General features: G+C 40.5%; 1 protein-coding gene across 5 annotated transcripts in view; it reads right to left on the bottom strand.

The window, feature by feature from the left end:
• Positions 1–21,792, bottom strand: part of LOC129194230 (regulating synaptic membrane exocytosis protein 1-like) — a 142,560-nt gene that overhangs the window by 31,251 nt on the left and 89,517 nt on the right. For 2 of the 5 annotated variants that reach the window (XM_054799302.1, XM_054799303.1), the window contains exons 13-21: positions 15,421–15,536; positions 15,206–15,336; positions 14,841–15,012; positions 13,056–13,209; positions 12,778–12,831; positions 8,522–8,687; positions 6,107–6,211; positions 5,645–5,704; positions 1,905–1,982 (exon numbers count right to left, since the gene is read on the bottom strand). In XM_054799302.1, coding sequence (XP_054655277.1) covers positions 1,905–1,982; positions 5,645–5,704; positions 6,107–6,211; positions 8,522–8,687; positions 12,778–12,831; positions 13,056–13,209; positions 14,841–15,012; positions 15,206–15,336; positions 15,421–15,536 — 1,036 coding nt within the window. The remainder of the gene's footprint in view (positions 1–1,904; positions 1,983–5,644; positions 5,705–6,106; positions 6,212–8,521; positions 8,688–12,777; positions 12,832–13,055; positions 13,210–14,840; positions 15,013–15,205; positions 15,337–15,420; positions 15,537–21,792) is intronic. The other 3 variants (XM_054799305.1, XM_054799307.1, XM_054799304.1) reach the window with 2 other exon arrangements.

Here is a 21,792-nt window from a genome sequence, read left to right as displayed (position 1 = left end):
CCAAATACTCCATTAATCAAAACAAGCTTCAGATTAATCAACTAAGAAAATAGTCATTAGTTGCAGCCCGAATGAAAAGTATCATCTACTATTACTAGCACATAAAACAGTAGCAAAGTAACGCCACCTTTGTCAGTATGCTTCAAACAAAGAATCAAATGACAGCATTCGACAACTTAGTAGCTTCCAAACAAGATATTAATTATTTTTCTTATGGTAAACTTTCATATTATAGGGCTCTGCTACAAGTATAATCACTGCAAATATGTTCAGTCTCTTTGGAGTGTAGTAAAAAAAAATAAAAAAAATAAATAATATTGGCTTGAACGTGCTTGATATTCATTAAAAACAGTAATTGGTGTGTTACCATGATTCGTGGTAATAGTAAAGCATCATGTCAGAAATGTTATACAGTGCTTTTGTTAAGTAGGCTTGAAATGCAATTGATGTTGATAAATTCACATTTTTTGTACTTTGAAGAAAGAAAAATAATTAACGAGAAGGTCTGTGCTGGGCTGAAATGTTATTTCCTTTAAGATTGTACTGTAAAATTATTACCTTTATCAGGCTAAATACTAGATGACTATACTTTGACGATTATGTTACATAAAGCAGCCTGAGAGTGTTTCAATATAAGAAACGGACATACGGTAATCTCCTCCCTTTGTGCTTTGAATCTCACGGCTTCACTCTCACTGTTTGTCGAAAACATATCATTTAATAAATCATGCTGTTTCATGTTTGAATACAGCCTATTGCCTATGTTGGGTGAGACACACAAGCACCAGACTTGATCGCCGGAACAGCAGGAATTTATTGCAGGTAGGCATGGGCCGGTATGAGATTCTGACAGTATGATAGCCTAGGGCAAAAATATGCCTGTTTGATGGTCTGACGGGATATAACAAAGCAACACAAAAATAACTGAATTCTTTCTAAACAAATAATAAAAAAATCAAATGCAGTTCTCAGTGCAGTCAACTGTGGCTAATCTGGCAACTCAAGTCAAATCAGAAGGTCGCAACATAAATATTAAAAAAAACAACTTACCGTATTTTACGAAATAACAATGTAATGTTATGTTATTTCATAGTGGCAGGCCACACTTTTCCACAAACTTCCGTTTGCGGGTCATGTGATCTGTCTCGATCTGAATCACATCTCCACATTTGGTGACCCTCGACGTGAGTAACAGTTCAACTGACAACAGCGACAACAGTGCAGCCGTACAGGCGCCGCTCTATGCTACCGAGGCAATACACCACACGCATGTGGTTTCAACACATTGAAGCCCAGTTCCGGCTGCGAGGAATAACACAGAATGTGGCGAAGTATTTCTACGTCGTGGCCGCGCTGGAGCTCCGCTTTCTCACATCTCGTAGGAACGGTATGATGCACAATTTCAGTGGTTTTGAAACTGCGACTTTTTCATAAATGTGATATACCGTGAAACCAGTTACCGACCCATGCCTTATTGCAGGTTTGAATGATCTCCCAACAAGCACAATAATCCTTAACACGGGCTACTGCTGTGGCCGTAACCCACGGCAAGATAAAAGTAAACTCTGAACCTCTAAAGTCAATTAATGTCTGTGCCACCAGAACACCTTTACAGCAACACGCACGAGGACAAGTCTTATTCATGTCTTAAATTTGTTCTTATTATGTCTACTATATTGAGTAACACAAGTGTAAAGGTGACTATAGGGTTTTATTTCACGTCTAGAGGGCTCTAATAATGTTAAAAACCTTATTTAGAAGGTTGTAAACATGTTTTCTAATGCTCTAACTACAAAAATATACCATTTATAAATAAGGACTCCTACTTGAAATAAAAATTTGGGAATGTATACAAACACTTCACATATGGTTTCATTTGAAGCATACTGAATCCCTTTTCTTACCTTTTCATGTTGTTGTGGGTATTGTTGAATAAAAGTGGCATCTTGGTTGGGAGTGTTTTATAGTGCCTAGTTGGTGTCCTAAATTAAGCATGCACGCCAGAGACAGAAGCAACAAAACGGACACGATTGCAAGACATGGGAAGAAAAAAGAAATTGGTTGTGCTGACAACTGACAGAGGAGTTCCACAGGGCAAATAAAGTGGCAAGGTTAGCAGTGATTTTATGCAATAGTATCTTGTGGTATGTATGTAGTATCTTGAGGTATAGAAGGCAACTATGATGAATGATGATACCCAAGTTACTCTATTTCCATTTAGCATGAACGTCCACAGTATGGTCTTTGCAAAAATCACAGCCTAAGCTTGCATTTTTTCACTTGTACGGGGATATAAATCCGGAAAAGAATGATGCCAGCTGCCATTTTTCAGCCAGGAATCAAAAAAGTTGTTCCAAGCAATGCGGTTAGACATGTGCTTGCACCATTGTTATTAGCAGTGGCGGTTCTAGCTTCAGTGGCGCCCTGTGCGAGGCCTTTGCGTCACCCCTTAAAAAATCCATGTAATTTATTGCCACATCAATTGTTCATTTTATTAGACATTTACCATCGTCGCCCACAGCCCTCTCTGCCCGCCCTCTTTCAGATGCTATCTGCGCTCAAGACAACACAGGAGAGCGCTAATTCCCCACACAGCTCAACATATGCAACCAGTGATTGACAAGACATGCAATTTATTTACTTCCGGCAGAGCCCCACACCCCTCCTTCATCAATGCTGCCTCATAATACGCATGCTGAAACCGCCACTGCCTCCAGAATTTCGGGATGTTGTGATCACACTAATTCTTGCAACCCTGCAACATTATCCAATCCACACAACTTCCCCGCACATTCTGGTCACAGCCCATCGAGTTTGTCGAAGTCAATGTAGCGCTCTAACGCGCATGTCAACCGTCTAACCAATAAAAGGTGTCCCTTCATCGCACACGCACATCCACTTCCTTGTTTACATTAACAAAGATGTTGGCTCTCATTGGTTTGGTTTTATCCACTCCATGTGAGCAGTATGGAGGACGCCATCTGACACATATCCTGACCTGATGAGCAAATAAGCGCTCGACACCAATAAATATGAATCTCCCCCCACCCTTGCGGTCCCCCCTAGAGAATGGCGCTTTGGCCAATTGCCCATGTGGTCCATAGCTAGAACCGCCACTAGAATTAGAAACACAGAGTGCAACTTACCTTTTTGACTGTGAGAATAGGTGGGACCACACTGCCAATAAGCATGCTAAAGCATTACCACAGACTTGTTCCGATGTTTTGCCGGTAATTCTGATTTTGTGTTTTACTAACTTTGCTGCTTCAGTGTTTGTTTGGGATTGCTATTACATCACCTTAGTTGTAATGAGCAGTTAGAAATATTTTCTTAAATTCCAACACAACATTGGTATGCCTGAGCAAACCACAGTCGTTTTGAAGGTCTAACTAGCACACTGTGCTATCTCGGTTTTTGTTATTAATTCATTCCAAAAGGTCCAACAAAAATTTAAATGTTCAAAAAACAAAGCCATTTTCCCGATTGGAAAGAATGTAAATTCAATAAATCAGTTCCAGGCGCCCCAAAATATTAATGCAAAATACATTTTATGGAGAATAATTATAGTTCTAGATGCAGAAAACAATTCTAAATAATTACTGTAATACTGTAAATGATGGATGAAATGGGTGTTGAGGGGGTCCAGTTTGGGGGCCTTAGGATCTCGTCTCTGGTATTCGCAGACGATGTGGTCATGATGGCCTCATGGGGCTGTGCCCTTCAGCATTTACTGCGGCAGTGCGCAGCTTAGTGTGAAGCTTCTAGGATGAAGCACTTCCAAATCTGAGGCCATGGTTCTCAGCCGGAAAAGGGTGGATGGCACCCTTCGGGTTGGGAGGGTGGTCTTGTTCATGAGTGAGGGAAGGCTAAACCGTAACAGACCTTTGAAAAAACATCTGATTTGGAAGGCAAAGCTCTCAATTTACCAGTCTATCCACGTTTCCAACCTCATCTATGGTCATGAGCTTTGGGTCAGGACCAAAAGAACAAGACTGTGGATACAAGCGACCAAAATGAGTTTCCTCCGTAGCTGGATTCAGACAGGGTAAGGAGTTCTGTCATCCTGGAGGTGCTGCTCCTTCACATGGAGAGGAGCCAGTTGAGGTGGCTCGGGCATGTAGTCCAGATGTCTCCGGGACATCTCCCTGGTGAGGTGTTCCAGGCATGCCCAGCCGGCCCCTATGTCTCACAGCTGGCCTGGGAACGCCTCAATGTCCCCCCCCCAGTGGAACTGGAAGGGGTGGTTTCATTCTCATGTGCGGCCTTACAGGATAAACTACAGTTAGTATCTCTAGATTTGGTGTTGGGTGTGTGATTCAAGATGGCTGAATAAACAAGCAATCCCGAAAGTATCGTCCGTCCACATCCTTATTTATGCCACAAGATTTGATGTGCCAAACTGAAATATTGTACGATAATTGACAAAATTTGGGCAAAAAAATTAATGGAAAACCATATTACACAAAAACAGGTCAAACCGAGGTTTGACTGTATTTTGACTTTTCGTCTTGGCTTCAGCTTCTTTAAAACATGTAAAATGCTTATTATTGTTTTTCCATTGTATAATAGAAAGATGTAAAACATAATGTTAGTAAATGCTGCAGCAGCAAAGTTAGTGAAACATTAAATCTCGGTCACTCAGGGCCGTAAACGGTGCTGTGGCATCATCTTATATACCATGGATCTCAGGCCACATTGCAACTATAATCCCATGTGCTACTCTTGTATGCTTTCTTTCTGTCCTCCTCTTTTTATACATGTGTGCATCTTAACAACAGACTTTCCTAATAGCTGTTATAGCTTTTACGTTAAGTGATGTCCGTACATCTTTTATCATTACTATTGCGTGTGATTAAAAAAATATATACTATTAGATTAGTAATGCATTGAAAATAACTGTTTTTATGTTTTAACAATACTATTAGGCAGGGGTTCTCAACTGGTCTCATACTGGGACCCACATTTTCCCATTGTCATGAAAGTGGTACCCACTTTTATAGACATAAAAGCATTTTTTTTTAGTTAAAATACCCTTCAGAGTACACTTAAAAGGAGCAATGCCAACTGCAAGTAAATTAGTATTTGTATACACCAAGGAAGAAGATGCCAGTATTTGCTTTTTTAATTTGTATTTCAAAATACAAATACGCCTACACAGACGTATTTCAAAATAAAGAAAAAAAAACACTTTAGACTATTAGAAAATTTGATTAAAATATTTAATGTAACACACCAACTAAAGTACATTAAAATATGTAATGTAATTTTCTAATGTATACTAATTACCTTCAAATATTTAATGTCATTTTCTGACATATGTTTTTATTTTGAAATACAAATATTTTAAACTGTTTTAATACCATTTTCTGATATATGAGGTATGTTTTTTAAATTTAAAATACAAATATTTTGAAAATATATTTTAACATATATTCTAAATATATTTTTTCCTGATCCACCATTTGAGAATCACTGCTACAGTATAAGGCATATATTTTTCCCACGATATTTCTCCCAGCCAAATCAAGTTGTTAAAATATGTGAATTTCAATGACAAGGCGCTGGAACTAAATACGATACACGTACAGTTTTGACAAGTTCACATCAACAACAATAATAAATATGGCGTGATTGGCCAAGTTACCTGGAGCGGATGCATTCAGCACTTTTGCCTCGCATTGATTGGTGAATCATGATGACTTCACTGTGGTAACCATGGTGATGCATGACACGAGGAAATCAACAACAATTCCCCAAAAAAGGAGAGCAAAGGGTGAAGAGAGTGAATTGGAACGAGAGGATGCTATGCACAAACACAAACACACGCTCAAAAACACACAAAGACAAAAAGCTAATCACTACCCCGCCAAACTCAGTTCAAGGGCCAAAGATGCCAACCATGAAAAGGCGACATTTCTGAACACGAGCGCAAAGAAACAACAAGTATTTAAATTGACTGACAGAATGAAGTTTCAGCGACAATGACAGTAGACATTCAAACACACACACACATACACACATTTGAATTTGATATCACTTCTGGCAGTGCATACAATTAAGCAGTCAGTATGGCTCCATGTACTAAGACAGGACTAAGATGGCATACCTGTCATCCAGGTACTCCTCATCCTTAAGGTGACTTCTAGCAGAGTCGTAGTAGCGGGTGGGAGAACGAGAACGCAGAGAGTGTGAAAGCTCCTCGTCTAGACTCCTGACAAAGGAAGACAAGTTCAAAATAAAAACTTAATGGACTTATGTCACAGTCGTGTTGGAGCAGCATGGCAGACAATTCTTGACCGGGATCATTTGGCTCTGAATGTAAAAGCAGAATTGGCAGCACAACGAGTTTCAGAGTAGTCGGGTCATTTCATCAGTAGTTTGGTAGCTTCCAACAATCATCGTCTGTCTCATTCTATCATCTTATAGCTTACCTTTCATATATATTGAACTGATGTGTACTCTGCATGCTTGACGGAAACATGTCTTAATAGCACTAGTTGAATAGCAGAGCACTTTTTCAAAGCAGAAATGCAACAGACTCAACATAGTTGACCTTGGTACTTTCATTTAGGAACAACATTATGGGCTGAAAAGTTCATAATGGTTAAATCTGACCAAATCTAGTATATTTTTCAACAAAGTCTCCCCTGTGGTTTGCACACTTCTTCCATCAGTGTTGCAGCGCTTGGATTCCCATGGCATTGAAACTCTCATCCTGATCCTCAAACAACAGCAGATATCATGGTACCAAATACGAAGAATACAGAGGGTGATCAACCTGTTCAAAGCCACAGTCGAGCAGAGCAGCCACTGCAACCACAGACTTGTGTGCAAGAGCATTGTCCTCGTGAAACACAGAGGAAGCCATTGAGCAGAAACCTTCTACATTCCAAGTTCCTTGTGCAGAATGTTCTCTACTCGATCACGGGAAATGCCTACAGTTTTAGCTATGAAAGTGATTCTCAACTGGTAGGCCAGGACCCAAATGTGGGTCACGGAGCTGTTTTCAGTGGGTCGCGGATTTATGCCTTGGCCATCCATCCATCTATCTACCGCTTATCTGAGGTCGGGGAAGCCCAGATTTCCCTCTCCCCAGCTACTTCATCCAGCTCCTCCCAGTGCATCCCAAGGCCAGTTGGGAGACACAGGCTCTCCAATGTGTCCTGGTTCTTCCCCTAGGCCTCCTAGTTGACCGTGCCCTGAACACCTCCCCAGAGGCATCCTGACCAGATGCCCAAGCCACCTCATCTGGCTCCTCTCAATGCAGAGGAGCAGCAGTTCTCCGGGTTTCTCCTGAGATGACAGTGCTTCTCACCTTATCTATCTAAGAGAGAGCCAGGCCACCTTACGGAGAAAACTCACTTTGGTCGCTTATCACTCTTGTCCTTTCCCTCACTACTTAAAGCTCATGACCACAGGTGAGGGTAGGAACGTAGATTAACCGGTGAATTGAGAGTTTTGCCTTTCGACTCTGCAGAGTCTGCATCACGGCAGACGCCGCACCAATCCACATGACAATCTCGAATTCTATCCTTCCCTCACTTGTGACCAAAACCCTGATGTACTTAAACTCCTCCAATTGGGGCAGGATCTCATCCCCAACCCGGAAATGACACTCCTCCCTCCACCCATGGACTAATCCCTGGGCTAAAAAAACAAAAAGTGACTTGATTTCCGTGAATGCACCTTGTGTTCTTGTCTGTGCTGTTCGCTTGCTACGCCACCACGAGGAGCGTGCCATGTTTGTGGCTTAACTTGAGTTGAAGGGGAAGAACTTTGAGTGGTGTCGTCTGTCCGACACACAGCTACAGATATCTGCTGGAGAAAAGCGCAGCATAAAGAGAGGACAGTGCCTCAACGCTGCATCTCACTTGTTGCTAACAGTCCCTTTAAACATAAGATATTTGAGAAGTTTGAGTTGAAAATTCCTCAATTTGGGTCGGCGCGTTTCGTTGGGCAGTGATGGCGCGTTGAGAACCACTGAGCTATCAGAATAACAGTGTCATTCATCAAAGTGGGATGAACACGGTTGATGTGTTCTTAGGTGGTGGCTGCGGCAGGACGTTCGGACCTTGCGTCATTTTCAAGGCTCTCGCTACCGCTCTTGAATTCAGCTGCCCATTTTTGCACGGCTGATAAAGCCGGAGCATCATTCCTTAATGTCACAAACATGTCAGCATGAATATCCTTGGAGGGCAACTCCTTTTTTTGCACTAGTACTAGTACTAGTGCCACTTGGAGTATACGTACGTTAATGTGGGTTTCTCTGAAAGGAAACCATGCACTTATCAGGAAAGTTTGAATTTCATGCTTACCAGTTTTCATTGCTGTGGCATAACTGGGATTGTAACAACCTATGAACTTTTCAGCCCACCCTCGTATGTTTCTCAAATATACTGTACGTGCAACAGAAGCAGATCAGAAGCAGATGACTAATACGTGTGATACTTTTATTAATGACAAAAATCATTGTTGCCTCTTTGCATGCAGCAATATGTTACCTTCTCATCCAACCCCTCACCTCTGTGCAGGGACGTTGGCTGGCCTAGACCGGATGCATCCTTGCTCCTCACGGTGCGGGGAGACCGAGCGGGAACGTATATGATGTGAGGGCGTCCTCTGGCGCTTGGGCACCTCCAAGGTGGCTGTGGGCTCCCGCTGTCGCTCCCTGCCACGCCCATCCGCTGCTAGGCACCAGTGAACGTGTATGGATACAAAGACACACACACACGCACACACACACACAAACACACAAGGTGAATGAAAAGGCCTGTGCTTGGAGCAGTTTTCAGACAGACACACACGCATATGGTTTTGAGATCACGCATGACAAGTCCCATCTATCTAGCACGTGAGGGAGGTGTTTGGTTTGATGACCTCCTGTTGGTTTGTGAGCATGTGTGAGTGTGGTGTGAATGTCAAGCTAATTCATTGCATACAAGCAACGCTTCCTCAAGGAACCCGATGGTACGTACAGTTCGGTAATGTCATAACCGTAGCCCAGACTTGATTAGAATGTCAAAACCTTTTTATAGTTGTCGCAATTACTCACGTTTTTTGCAATTCCAGAGAGGATGCACTGCACTAAAAAAAACATAGTATTTCCATACAGCATGTATGGAAATGCGTTATCTAAAGCACGGCACTGCTGAAACTGCATATGTAACAACTAAAACAAGCCTTGGATACAGCAAAAAATACTGACTAGAACTGAAGAGTGCTATTTTTACAATATATGAAACACACTTCTTTGTTGTTGCAATAGAACACTGTCTAAAGATAAAAATAGAAAAAAAGACGATGATCAGCCTTGAAAAGATATGTACCGCCTTGGTGGGCTTTGTTTTGATCCCAAGGTCCCTGGCTTCATTTCCAACAGTGCAGTCCTTCAAAGCTCATACTGGCCCACTAGTTTCTCTTTTGAGTAGTACCACCATGTTTTACATTCCCATTTATACCTACCCAGACACACCAGATGGTTTGCTTTACAAAATAATTGTTTCATGAACCCATCTGGGAAAGTGTTGATGGAAGCTCGATCGAAGGACAGGAACTTTCGGAATAAGTCGGAAAGTGACAGGATGATGGTGGTTCTGTCTGTCTTGTATGACAGGCCAATTATTTAAATAAGTATGTGGTTATTTTTGCCAAAACTACAGAATTTACACAGCAAAATTCTTGCCTGGCCAGTATACAGTGGAACTCTGGTTAGTGGTCATTAATCCGTTGCAGAAGGTAAGACGAAACCCGAAACATACGCTACCCATATGAAATAATGCAAATCCAATTAGTCCGTTCTGGACACCCAACAATGACACACAAAACACTCTTAATATCAACAATTATAGTTTTACCCGCAGAAAACAATTAAAAATGCATACGGATGACAAATGAAAGGGATAAATGAACATTTAATGTCAATTTTACCTTTGTTGACTAAGGCTACATTCACACTGCAGGCTATTCGGATTTTTTGTTTTTTTCTGTTCACATTACCAAAAAACGTGACGTGTATTTGTGGGGAATGTAAACGCAATGTGTCAGGGAAGTGTCGCGCATGTGCAATGACGTCCTACGCATGTGAGTGTGTTTATGGAATTAAACATGTCCGCAATTCATGGTCTTAGCCCTGCCGCATTTGTGGCAACTTCAAGGGAAATGCAAAATGCTATCACTTGACAGAAAAAAACATTATCAGTGAAGCATTATTACATAAACATGTAATTGTAATTGTGGTCTTTTTTTTTAACAGTGGTACTGTATTAACCATTTAAAGAGAATGGCATCTGTTTTCTGCACAAAAAAACTGCCCATTTTCTGAGAAGAAAAATTTTTAAAAAACTATTTTTGACCTAACATTTGTGACTTTGCAGGGATTTACTGTATTTCTGGTCTATCCATTGTTGCATATGGATTGTTGCGCTGCCCTCGCCTGGCATACATGTTTGTTACGTTGTTTGTGAGTTTGACTTTTGACCAACAGGCTTCCGTAGCCGAGTAGTAAGAAGCCAGCAGTCATAACTTTGCTTTCAGAGTGTATAAGAAATATATGCCTGTAAGTAATATAAATGCTGTTTTATGCCAAGTTTGTTCTGGTAAAATCTCTTGTTCAATGCTTGCAACAGATTATTGCGAATGCTAATATATTAGCATCAGGCTAGAATAGCCTGATGCTAATATATTAGCATATAGAAAATTGCTACCTTTCTTAACTAACGTTACTTACTTAAAAAAATATATATCATGCCATACTTTATTGTTATTTGAAAATCCGTTATGTGTATTTGAATGTTTTTTATTTTGTGTGCTTCAGTTTTACAGTAACTTCATTTGGAGGCAATCAATAAACAGCCTCCACTTGCAAAGTGAAGGACTGTTTACCGATCTGCCAAACTCAATATCAACATTCAGGGAGAGCAGAGTCAATATTTGTATTGACTTGACGTAAACATACATAAACAGAAACATAAATGAAAAAGTAAATAGGTGACAATATCAAAAGTTAGGCCACTATACCAAAGATTTGGAAGAAACTCATGACAGACATACTAATGCATACACAATGTCAATAAGGCACAAAGTCATGTCTTAACACATAAGGCATGAAATGACAGTCAAGCAAATGTTAAAATCAAATAAAAATGTCACTAACAGAACAAAAAAATAGGCCTTAAAGAACACAGTGCTTTTGTCCTTTTTTAAATGCTGCTCATTTTGGAATCTTGGGGCGTGGACAGTATCAACATATCATCTACATTGGAGTTCATTGCAGGGTTTTCCCCACCTAGGGTAAACTGTTACATGTACTGTATATGGTCAATATTATTTCCCATTTTTACAGTCGTGAGCCAAAATTGTTTTTATTTAATAATACAGTAATCCCTCCCCACTTTACACTTCAAATTTCACGGCCTGACTCTATTACAGTTTAAAAAATACTGTATATATTAATTAATAAATCATGTTGTTTTACGGTTGAATACGGCCTATTCAACGGCATATTTAAGCAAATGTTAATTTTTTTTTGCCTAAATGAAGCATTTTCAAATATAAAAATAGCAAAATGAAGTAAAATACAAATATAAGGCATTCAGAAGATGCATTCAAAGACGTGATTATATGTAGTATTTTACACTGGTCACCAGGTGTCAGTAATGTTACACAGCACCAGACTTGATCGTCGGAACAACAGGCTTTTTGAATGATCTCACGACAGGCACAATAATCACTACCACGGGCTACAGTTGCGGCCATATCTCATTCCAAGCTAAAACAAAACACCCATCGCCACATCCTGTCTGCCCCCCACTCAGCTCCGCTAGCACCACAACCTATTTACAGCAACACACATAAGCACAAGTCTTATTTACATCTTGAATGTTTTATTTTCTCTTATTGTGTCAACTGTATTGGGTAACATGAGTGTAAGGGTGACTACAGGGGTGTTAGTTCATGCCCAGAAGGCTCACATAATTTAAAAAAAAACATATTTAGAAGGTTGTAAGCTGTTTTTTTAATGCTCTATGGAAATTTTCTATTTATCATAAGGAATCCTAGTTCGCGAAAATTCACTTATCAAGGTGGGGTCTGGAAGCAATTAATAGCCACTGGCGAGGGATTATTGTACTACATATACAGGGTGTCTAAAAAAAATGATACACCGTTTGTTTTTCTTTGCAGATTAAACACACTGGAATGAATGATGGCAGCCAGACTAAACCTTGAAGAAAGGAAATTCATTCTAAAAAAGCGTGAATGCACGCGAATGCCAAGGGAATTGCTTCATGATGTGTGCAGTTCCATTGCTTTGCGTGTCTGCTTTGCCTCAACAGTGTCTGCATCGGAACGGTCAGTTTGAGAACAGGCGGTGACGAAACAATAAAATGATGTTATTACAGTTTGAAAATTGAACAAATTATAATAAACACCTAGTTTACAATGATTTGAAGTGTGTATATGTTTTTTTGGGGGACTTCCTGTATAAATTGCATGTAAAAAAAGGATGGATTTAATGTAAAACAGATAAAATGTGTTTTATTCAAATGCAATCCAATTTCTTTATTTGATTTGATTTTGTTTTATAACTTTTAATGATATTTAAATGTTTATTTGTATTCATCCCCTACTACCCCAACTGTGATTTAATTACTACTTGTGGAGCATATTTTTGAACAAAACTGACTTCTCATTCCATTCATGAGGAAACAAAATATTTAAAGAACAACACAAATAAAATAAATTGGGAAACATTGCATAGAGGAAAGGGTCCCCACCCACCTTTAGACACTACTGCTGTACCCTCAAATTCAGGCTCTGTTACACGCTGAGAACCTACATAGTCACACACACGCACACACAGGCATGCACACATTCCAGTACAGATAAAGTATTAGGGAAGGGAAGTGAAAGCAGACATTAACATTGATGTAAATGCAATACAAAGCCTGCCACTTGTAAACAAGACAGCCTCGTTCACACATTGAACATTTGACAGAGCTTCAAATAGACACTCATCATTGGGTACATTTGCTTCACACAGACACTGTGATACTTACGCTGCAGCTTCCTGCCGGGATTGTCTGTGTGTGTGTGTCGACGAGACAGGTACGGGGAGGGCCTTGGGAGAGGTATGGATGACACATCGTGGGTTTGGAGTGGATACCAGTGTGGCTTGTCATCCAGCAGGGCTGTCTCCAGCTCTATAAGGATCTGCCAAGGTAACGTTCTCACTGTAAATGCTTCATTAAAAAAAAACAAAGATTAAGCTTTCTATCTGGTGGTACATGTCATGATATGTTTCGTTTAACAATGCCTCCAATAGGGAGAGCAGGTTGCAGATTTGGATGTGATATGGGCCACCCTGCTTGAGAACAACAAAGAAAAACATATTTAGAAAATCTGCTAAAATGACTTTGATGATGTTTAAAGACAGCATGAATAGATTTTTAACACCTATGGTTAGGGTTGAGCAGAAAATTCCACAAAATATGCTCCAAAAATGAGTTTTTCAGGCAGCAAGCGAGGCCCCCAACAGTATTATGTTCTCTGAGCGAAGCGCTTTTGGGCAAATTACATAAAAAAATTAATTACTTATTGTTACTTTCCCCCCAGAAATAATTGAATTAGTAACAGAATTACTTCTTCATGAATGTAATTAATTACCAGGGAAAGTATTGTAAAGTAATTATAAAGTATTGCATTATTTTTTTGAAAAACCTTTAAATATGTAAAAGAATTCAGATTTAGCTTTGTATGACTATTCATGACATTTATGGACATGGACATTTTCATGACATTAAGGCTGAGCGTGTGCCAAAAATGCTTTCCTGAGAGTGAGCAACCACATCACTTGCTGACTCGCTATTTAACGTCCTGTAGTGAACAATGGCGATTGAAGCCACATGCAGATCGTTCATATAGATATCAGTGCATAATAACATGCCACATTTTACTATTGGAAACAGTAATTCCATTCGAAATAGTAATTAATTACATTACCCTTTACAGTACCAGACCTGACCATGATAAGTGAATTTCCATGAAGTAGGATTCCTTATTTATAAATGGAATATTTTCGTAGTTAGAGCATTAAAAACCTGTTTACGACCTTCTAAATATTATTAGAGCCCTTTAGACATGAAATAACACAACTGTAATCACCTTTACACTCGTATTACCCAATATAGTATACAGATTAAGAGAAAATAAGACATTTAAGGCATAAATAAGACTCGCGCTTGTGTGTGTTGCTGTAAATGTGTTCCGGTGTTAGGCAGTTAGTGATGTTGGAGGTTTAGAGTTAAGATTTAGCTTGGCATGGGTTACAACCACAACACTAGCCCGTCTTAGGGATAACCTGCAATAAAAGCCTGTTGTTCCTGCAATCAAGACTGATGCTTGTGTGTCTCACCCAACATTACGGTACAGTAACATTACTGACACCTAGTGACCAGTATAGAATACTACATATCATTTCACCGTCTTTGAATGAGTCTTCTGAATGCCTTATATATTTATTTGCATACATGCATATTTTTTTATCTAATAATAGGTTGTATTCAACCGCGAAACAACATGATTTATTAATGAATATACTTTTGGAAAACTGTGACAGGGTGAAGCTGCAAAATTGGAAGAGCCAAGTGGCGAGGGATTACTGAGTATATTTGCATGGCAATGTTCTGTAAACGGAAGAGATTATACTATGAGCAACTCATAAAAACAACATCTTCCTTAAAATGAGCGCAATAGTTTAGCAATTGCTATTGTAAACCTATTGAATTGAAAAAAACAAGCAAATAGTGAGGAAAGTCTGTGTGTATGTTTGTATGTGCACTTACTTCACCCATAAAGATGCTGTCCTCCTCTGGTGACCTGGGCTGGTCCCACACAGTCAGCTCCAGCATATGATTACGAAAATCCCTACGATGGATGTGAGTGTAGACGAATGTTTGGTTCCACTTGGGCTCACAGGTCTTCTTCACTGCTTTTGTCCTGCGCTTGCTCTTGTCACTGTTTTAAACACAGACAGACACGTCCACATAAATACAGAGACGTTACTTCCACAGTTGATGCTTCCAGCTAGTTTCATTCCAAGGACGGGAGCGAACCCCTGGAGCAAAAATGTCAATATCAAATGAAAAACGTTTTTTGCATGATAAAACCTGCCCCTTTAGAGTGGACCAAAGGTACATAACAGCTGTACCTGCGGTCAGGAAGGAAGTACATTTTGACGTAGGGGCTTCTTGGACGTCCATCAGGCCGGAGAGGGAGTTCTGCCGCCTGGAGCACATTGACTATTAGCTGGTGACCTGCTTTGTCATACCACAGCTTCACCTGCAGGAGAAACACAAACAAAAACATCTGATGCACAGCCTTCACCTAAATAAATACGCAACAACAGAATAACAGTGCACTCACAGAAAGTTTTCCTGGCATTAGCTGTGGAGCATCCAGAACCATTCCAGGACTGGTGGGAGATAAAAGATTTAGGGATGGTCTCTCCATCTTCTGGGACTCAAATGAACTCGAACCTGCTATGAAATAAAACAAAAAAGGACTGTGAAGTTTCCAAGGGAAAGGTAAGAAAGGAAATATTGCTGTCACATTGAGAGCAGCAGACTGTGTTGCATTTTTTAAGCATTTTATCAAAGAAGAAGGACATTTCATGTGTACAGTAGCTCAGTTTGTGGTGTCTCAACAATGGGGACTGGGTTTGGCCACGGCTTTAGGTGACGCTGTAAAGGCTATTTCTTCTCTGTAGCCTTTCTTCCCAGTTCTTGGTAGCGCATTGCTATCCGAGAAGCAGTTACGGTTTTCAAAAAGGAAAGTGAAAGTTAAGTTTGTGTTACGGATGGGAGTGAGAACAATGCACCTATTGCAGGGATGCTCCGATCAGGGTTTAATGCTGTCGATCGGCAGCATGGATTAACTGTACATTTTTCAATTTATTTATGATGAGTGCAATTGGCCGGGGGTGCCGTGAGACAATTCCAAGGGCCCCTGGCAAATAGGTAATTAATAATAACTAAACTTTTGGGCGGATAGTCGTTTTTTGTTCTTTTGCCTTTATTTTTGTGAAGCAATTTTTGTACTACCGTATTTTCGCACCGGTGTTTAAGCTGCAACCACAAAATTTAGAGAGAAAAAAAGATTTGTACATAAGCCGCACCGGACTATAAGCCGTACATGATGTCATAAAATGGCATATTACGGCACGCACGAGTCCGTGAGGACCAGGTAGCTCTTTCTTTGACAGGAGCCAATCATGAGCTATGAAAAAACTCACAACGAGCTTGTCAACCCATAAAAAATTGCAGGACGTCATTACTCTATATTACAGTCTGACTCATGGTGTCATTTTACAAAGAATGCTAAAATCATCACACAGCAACACTCAAAAGATAGCTAAAAAACATACAAAACAAGTACCGATACGAGTTTAAAATTAAAAAAAACAACTATTTTAACAGCTTCTCATCATGCATTTTGCCCCAGCAAAGCATTTCACTGGACGTGGCTGCCAGGGGAGAGTTAGCCGGCGTCTCCCTCTGGGCTCTGGGCTCCTCTGGCTACCTCTGGTGGACAGGGGCATCTGATAAATCATTGCAGCGCCCCGGCAGCCAAATCCAATGAAATGTTTTGCTAATCTGATATGATTGATGATATGATAATGATGATGTTGATAATCTGAATGAAATGCTTCCACTGACTGTCTTCAGCAGGACTTTCTTGTGCATCATCTTTCGAAGAAGCATCCTTCGGAGATGACAGAGTCATGCAGACCAGTTTGAGTGTGACGTGTGGTCTGACCCCCAACCCCTACCCCTTCAACCTCTGCAGCAATGCTGGCAGCACTCATACGTCTATTTTAGAAACCCAACCTCTGGAAATGACCCTGAGCAAGTGCACTCAACAGCCTCTTCTGAGTGGAAGCTGTCCAGTTAGCCTTGGCCACCATGCTGCAGCTCACTTTCAGGGTGTTGGCAATCTTCGCATCGCCTACAACCTGGGTTCCCAAAGTGGTGTATGCCTACCCTCAGGTGTACCCCAATTGTAATAAGGGGTATGTGAAAAAAAATCGGAACAATTAGCGCCTAACACTCTCAACTACAAGTGCGTCTGAATGCCTCACGGCGCAATGGAGAACGGAAGAGAAGGCAGCAAGGAGACAGCACACAATGTTGTTCATTGCTCTGTGTGCATCATATGAACAAATAAGTAAGTTTGATGATTATTTTGTGCATTAATAGTGTTTAATCTCAGAGATTTTAATGATATTGGTGTTCCAATCCCCGCACGGTGCAGCGGTGAAAACCTGTCACTGTGAGTGGGGCTTTATTGTTGGTTGTATGTATTTTTGTACTTCAGATACTGCTTTATCGTGATTGTGAAACTTTCCCCTTCAATTTGGTCATAAATTATTATGCAGATTTAAACCGTAGCCATGGTCATTGGCAAAAATATGAAACGTTATCCAAAATGTGACCATGCAAAATACACCATTTTTAACCCAAAATGACTGTAAAATTAATACCAATTAATTATGTTCAATATTTCAAGTCAATTAATATCAAAAGATGTGTGTTTTTTTTTAACTGTGCAGGAGTAGGGGGTACATGGCTTCAGGTCAAATGTCTGAAGGGGTACGGCACTGTAAAAAGTGTGGGAACCACCGGCCTACAACATCTTCATGTAGAGCAACTATTCTTTTTTTCACATCCTCAGAGAGTTCTTTCCCATGAGGTGCCAAGTTGAACTTCCAGTCACCAGTATGAGAACGACAACACCTACTCCTCATTCACACCTAAAACCTGGCAACACGAATGAGTCACATGACCCCCCCCGCGCTCAATTAGTACAGTTTAACATAAGGGTGTACTCAAATTTGTTGTCAGCGGTTCAGACATTAACGGTGGCGTGTTGAGTTATTTTAATGGGACATTAGCTGATGGGCATATGATGGGTACTTTTTGACATACTGCGTATGATATTTTAAGGTAAAAGTATTCCCAGCCCTTTTCTACTCACCAAGAGAGTCTAAAATGGCAGAATTTAGCCACTCTTCTGTTCCTGCTGGTGTAATGGTATATTAAGGCAATGGGCGTGGGTTCGATCCCCTGCCAGCGTTGCGTCAGGAAGGGCGTCCAGTGTAAACATTAAGGTAAAATCATCAAGCGGTTATTTTGCACAAAAAATTAACAATTTGCTTCCTGTGTTTGTATTAGTCCAAAACATGCATCTAATTAAAGGGACTGTTTGCAACGTGCTCACAAAATATATTTTTTGATCCCCAAAAATATAACATATTTATGATGCCCTACAAAAGTAATTTTACACAAATATAAAATGACAAAAAACACACATATATGATTGAAGACGATCGGGTCGGTCGGCACTGCCAACAAGGTGTCTCTTATTTATTTTTCAGTGAGATGACAACCCTAACCCGAACTTCATGTAGAAGAAGAAGAACCAAATTACTTCGAGAATCTGACTGTTTTAGATGTGTGATGTGATGTGTACTAATCCACGAAATTATTTCAGCCTGTATTGATGAGTCCATGACATAAGAGTAGCGACTGTCTCTCACAACCATCGGCACCATCGGGTCCTACAAGAAAGCAGTATGGGCATAAAATTACTTTTGTTCCATTAGCTTTACCATCAGCTGTGTTTGAACCATAGACTGCATTTAGAAGTGTTGATATTAGTGTCATTTTGCTACCTATAATCTGTCAAGTGCTCTCAACCAGGATTCCCCCACAGTGAGGTGCGCACTCCTCGTCATTAAAAGTATAATGGCTTTGGTTTTTTTTCCCTAAGAGTGTTTTTTGGTTTTTAAAAACTAAAAAGATGCAATATGAGCATTCCCTCTATGAAGTATATCTGGTCCCCTTCCTAGAAGTAAAATCAACATCGCAGGCCACACGATGGCCTAGTGGTTAGCATGTCAGGACATCGGGAAGATCTGGGTTCGATTCTCCGTTGGCCATCTCTGTGTGGAGTTTGCATGTTCTCCGTGTGCGTGGGTTTTCTCCGTGTACTCCAGTTTCCTCCCACATTCCAAAAACATGCATGTTAGGCTAATGGTTGTTTGTCTATATGTGCCCTGCGATTGGCTGGCGGCCAGTCTAGGGTGTACCCCGCCTCTCGTGCGAAGTCAGCTAGGATAGGCTCCAGCATATAAGCGGCATAGAAGATGGATGGAATCAACATAGCTGTTTGTACGCAGGTCATTTCTTGCAAGCATGCCAAATTGGCTCAACACTTGAAAATTTGATGGTTTAGTTTAGTTTCAGAAAGGAACCACTAAACTACGAAGTGTGCTGGAGTAGGAGAGAAAAACATAGCCGACATCCCAGTGTGTGGTATGCTGTGTTCTGGATAACAACTGTCTGGAGTACATCCGAAGCCCCTTGAGGATGTGAAGGGTTCATAGGTTAAAACTAGGGATGTCCGATAATATCGGCCCACTGATACTATCGGCCCAATACTGGCATAAAAATGTAATACCGGTTGATATCGGTATCGGGTTTTTCCCTATAATTAAGACTAATAATAAAAAAACTGCTGTATATATATATATATATATATATATATATATATATATAGTCCTATGGGCTCCCGTACTTGCCGTCATCGAGGCATCCAGCGGAGCCAATACATGGAAACACTTCGTCACGTCTTCTGTTATTCCTTGCAGTCGGAACTGGGCTTGATATGTTGAAACCACGGGCGTGGGTGTTAGCTAAGTCGTTAGCTTTGTAGCGGCGCCGACACGGTTTGTTGTCTCTGTTGTCAGTCAACATTTTTAGCCACGTCGAGGGTCACCAAATGAACACAACGAGACAGGAGCCGAGTTTACTCTCCACTCAACTCAACCACAAGCAACAGCCCTTTAGCAATAGCTAAGTGGCTACAACAACCTCATGATCTGGAAACGGAAGTACACTTGATAGATATATACATAGGTAGGTAGGTAGGTAGGTAGGTAGGTCGGTCGATCGATCGATAGATGGATAGGTTGATAGATAGATATTTTATAAATCTCCAATGTCTAAAAGAAAGAAATGTCTAAAACAATATTGTGGGTCACCACATGTGTTAATATCATGACATATGTGATGTTACACATATTGGTATCGATTGATATCGGAATTGTACATTGAGAGTTGGACAATATCGGTATATTGGTTATCGCCAAAAAAAGCCAATGTCGGACATCCCTATTTAAAACATTTACAAAAGTCCTTGCTGCTGTGAGAGCTTTCCTGGCCAATTTGATCCAACACTAAAAAGCTGTGAATAAAAACACCTCCATATCATGTTTTTTTGTGTGTGTGTGAGCACACCATGCAGCTAAAGAATGGCATCATTGTCCATATACTGTACATTTTGTCCTATGGTGACTCTGCTTTGCTGGTTTTGGAGTGCTAGCACCTCCTAAGTGACACATGTGTCTCTTCAGCTGCTAAATGCTCCACTGTGTTCACCAACTAACTGTGTGCATCATTTGGTGACAAGTACAGTATTTTGTATGCAATGTACTTTTTACTGGAAAAGGCACCTTTAAAGACTGAAAGTGGCAGGACCGATCAAAACAGTCCAGTCACTGTAGGACAAATAAATATGGGTTTATATTCACTATAAAGCCTCTGAAAGGCAAGAGAAGGTGACATTATACATGGTATGCACGGAATCCTGTCCTGTCTTAGTGTGGTTTTATAAGTAACTGGTTTGCTTGAAAATGGACAGGCGCTTGTGAAAACTGTCTGATATACTTCTGTGTTATTTCAGTCGCACGTTAAATACACATCATTGGTGCTGTTATGTAAATGTAAGTAGAAAATCACACTATTTATGGGCAGATAACCAATCAGGGTCAGGTCCTGAAAAAAATCCAATTTGAATCAAAGAAAATGATCTGTACATACAAGAAGTGTAATGACATGCATGCTGTAATGAAATACAGTGGAAGGTCCCAGACTTGTACAGTTAAGAATTCAACCAAAACTTGGGGGGAAATGTGCTTCTAGGGTCGCACAAAAACTTGAGAGGTTGAGCTGTCATTGTTTGTGATTGTCACGCGAGTCAAGTCAGCACAGAGAGCAGCGTAAAGATAAACTCCAATAGTAAAGTGGGTCCTCGCACATTCACAAATTAGCAGATTTTTGCTCAAAATAAATCCCACATGCGGGTGAGGCGGGACCTTTCCATTTTCTTTTTTTAAAAATGAGAGGTATTGCGCTGTCCACACTGTTTATAGCGAGGACGGAGGCCTGCTGACCTCAATTGAGGATATAGTCGGGCAGTGGAAAGAATACTTTGAGGCCCTTCTCAATCCCACTGACATACCTTCCATCGAGGAAGCAAGGAGTTCCATCACCTTGGTGACTGAGGTAGTCAAAAAAACTCCTCAGTGGCAAAGCTCCAGGAGTGGACGCGTTTCGCCCTGAATTGGGAACGTGAAGGATGGTTGGAACGTGACGTCAACAGGTGGATCGGCGCAGTGTCTGAAGTAATACGGTCGATATACCGGACCGTCACGGTGAAGAGAGAATTGTACCCGCATGATGGATGGTGAAAGAAAGTATATATATTTTATACTTCAAAAAATATGCCTTTTTTCCCAAGAAAACACATCTCAATCACCCTAAGCCAGTAATAATTTTATACAAACGTGATTATATTTTTTGTACATACAATGTTTACATGTTTACGTCGTTATGCTTCATTGATTATGTTTTTTCTTCAAGCGTTGAGATTCCGCACCTTGTTCGGCAGCCCTTG

This window comes from Dunckerocampus dactyliophorus, chromosome 14 (genome assembly GCF_027744805.1).
Source record: "Dunckerocampus dactyliophorus isolate RoL2022-P2 chromosome 14, RoL_Ddac_1.1, whole genome shotgun sequence".
Taxonomy (NCBI): Eukaryota; Metazoa; Chordata; class Actinopteri; order Syngnathiformes; family Syngnathidae; genus Dunckerocampus; species Dunckerocampus dactyliophorus.
The sequence above is the reverse complement of the archived record's forward strand: the minus strand, read 5'-3'. Positions and strand labels throughout refer to the sequence as shown.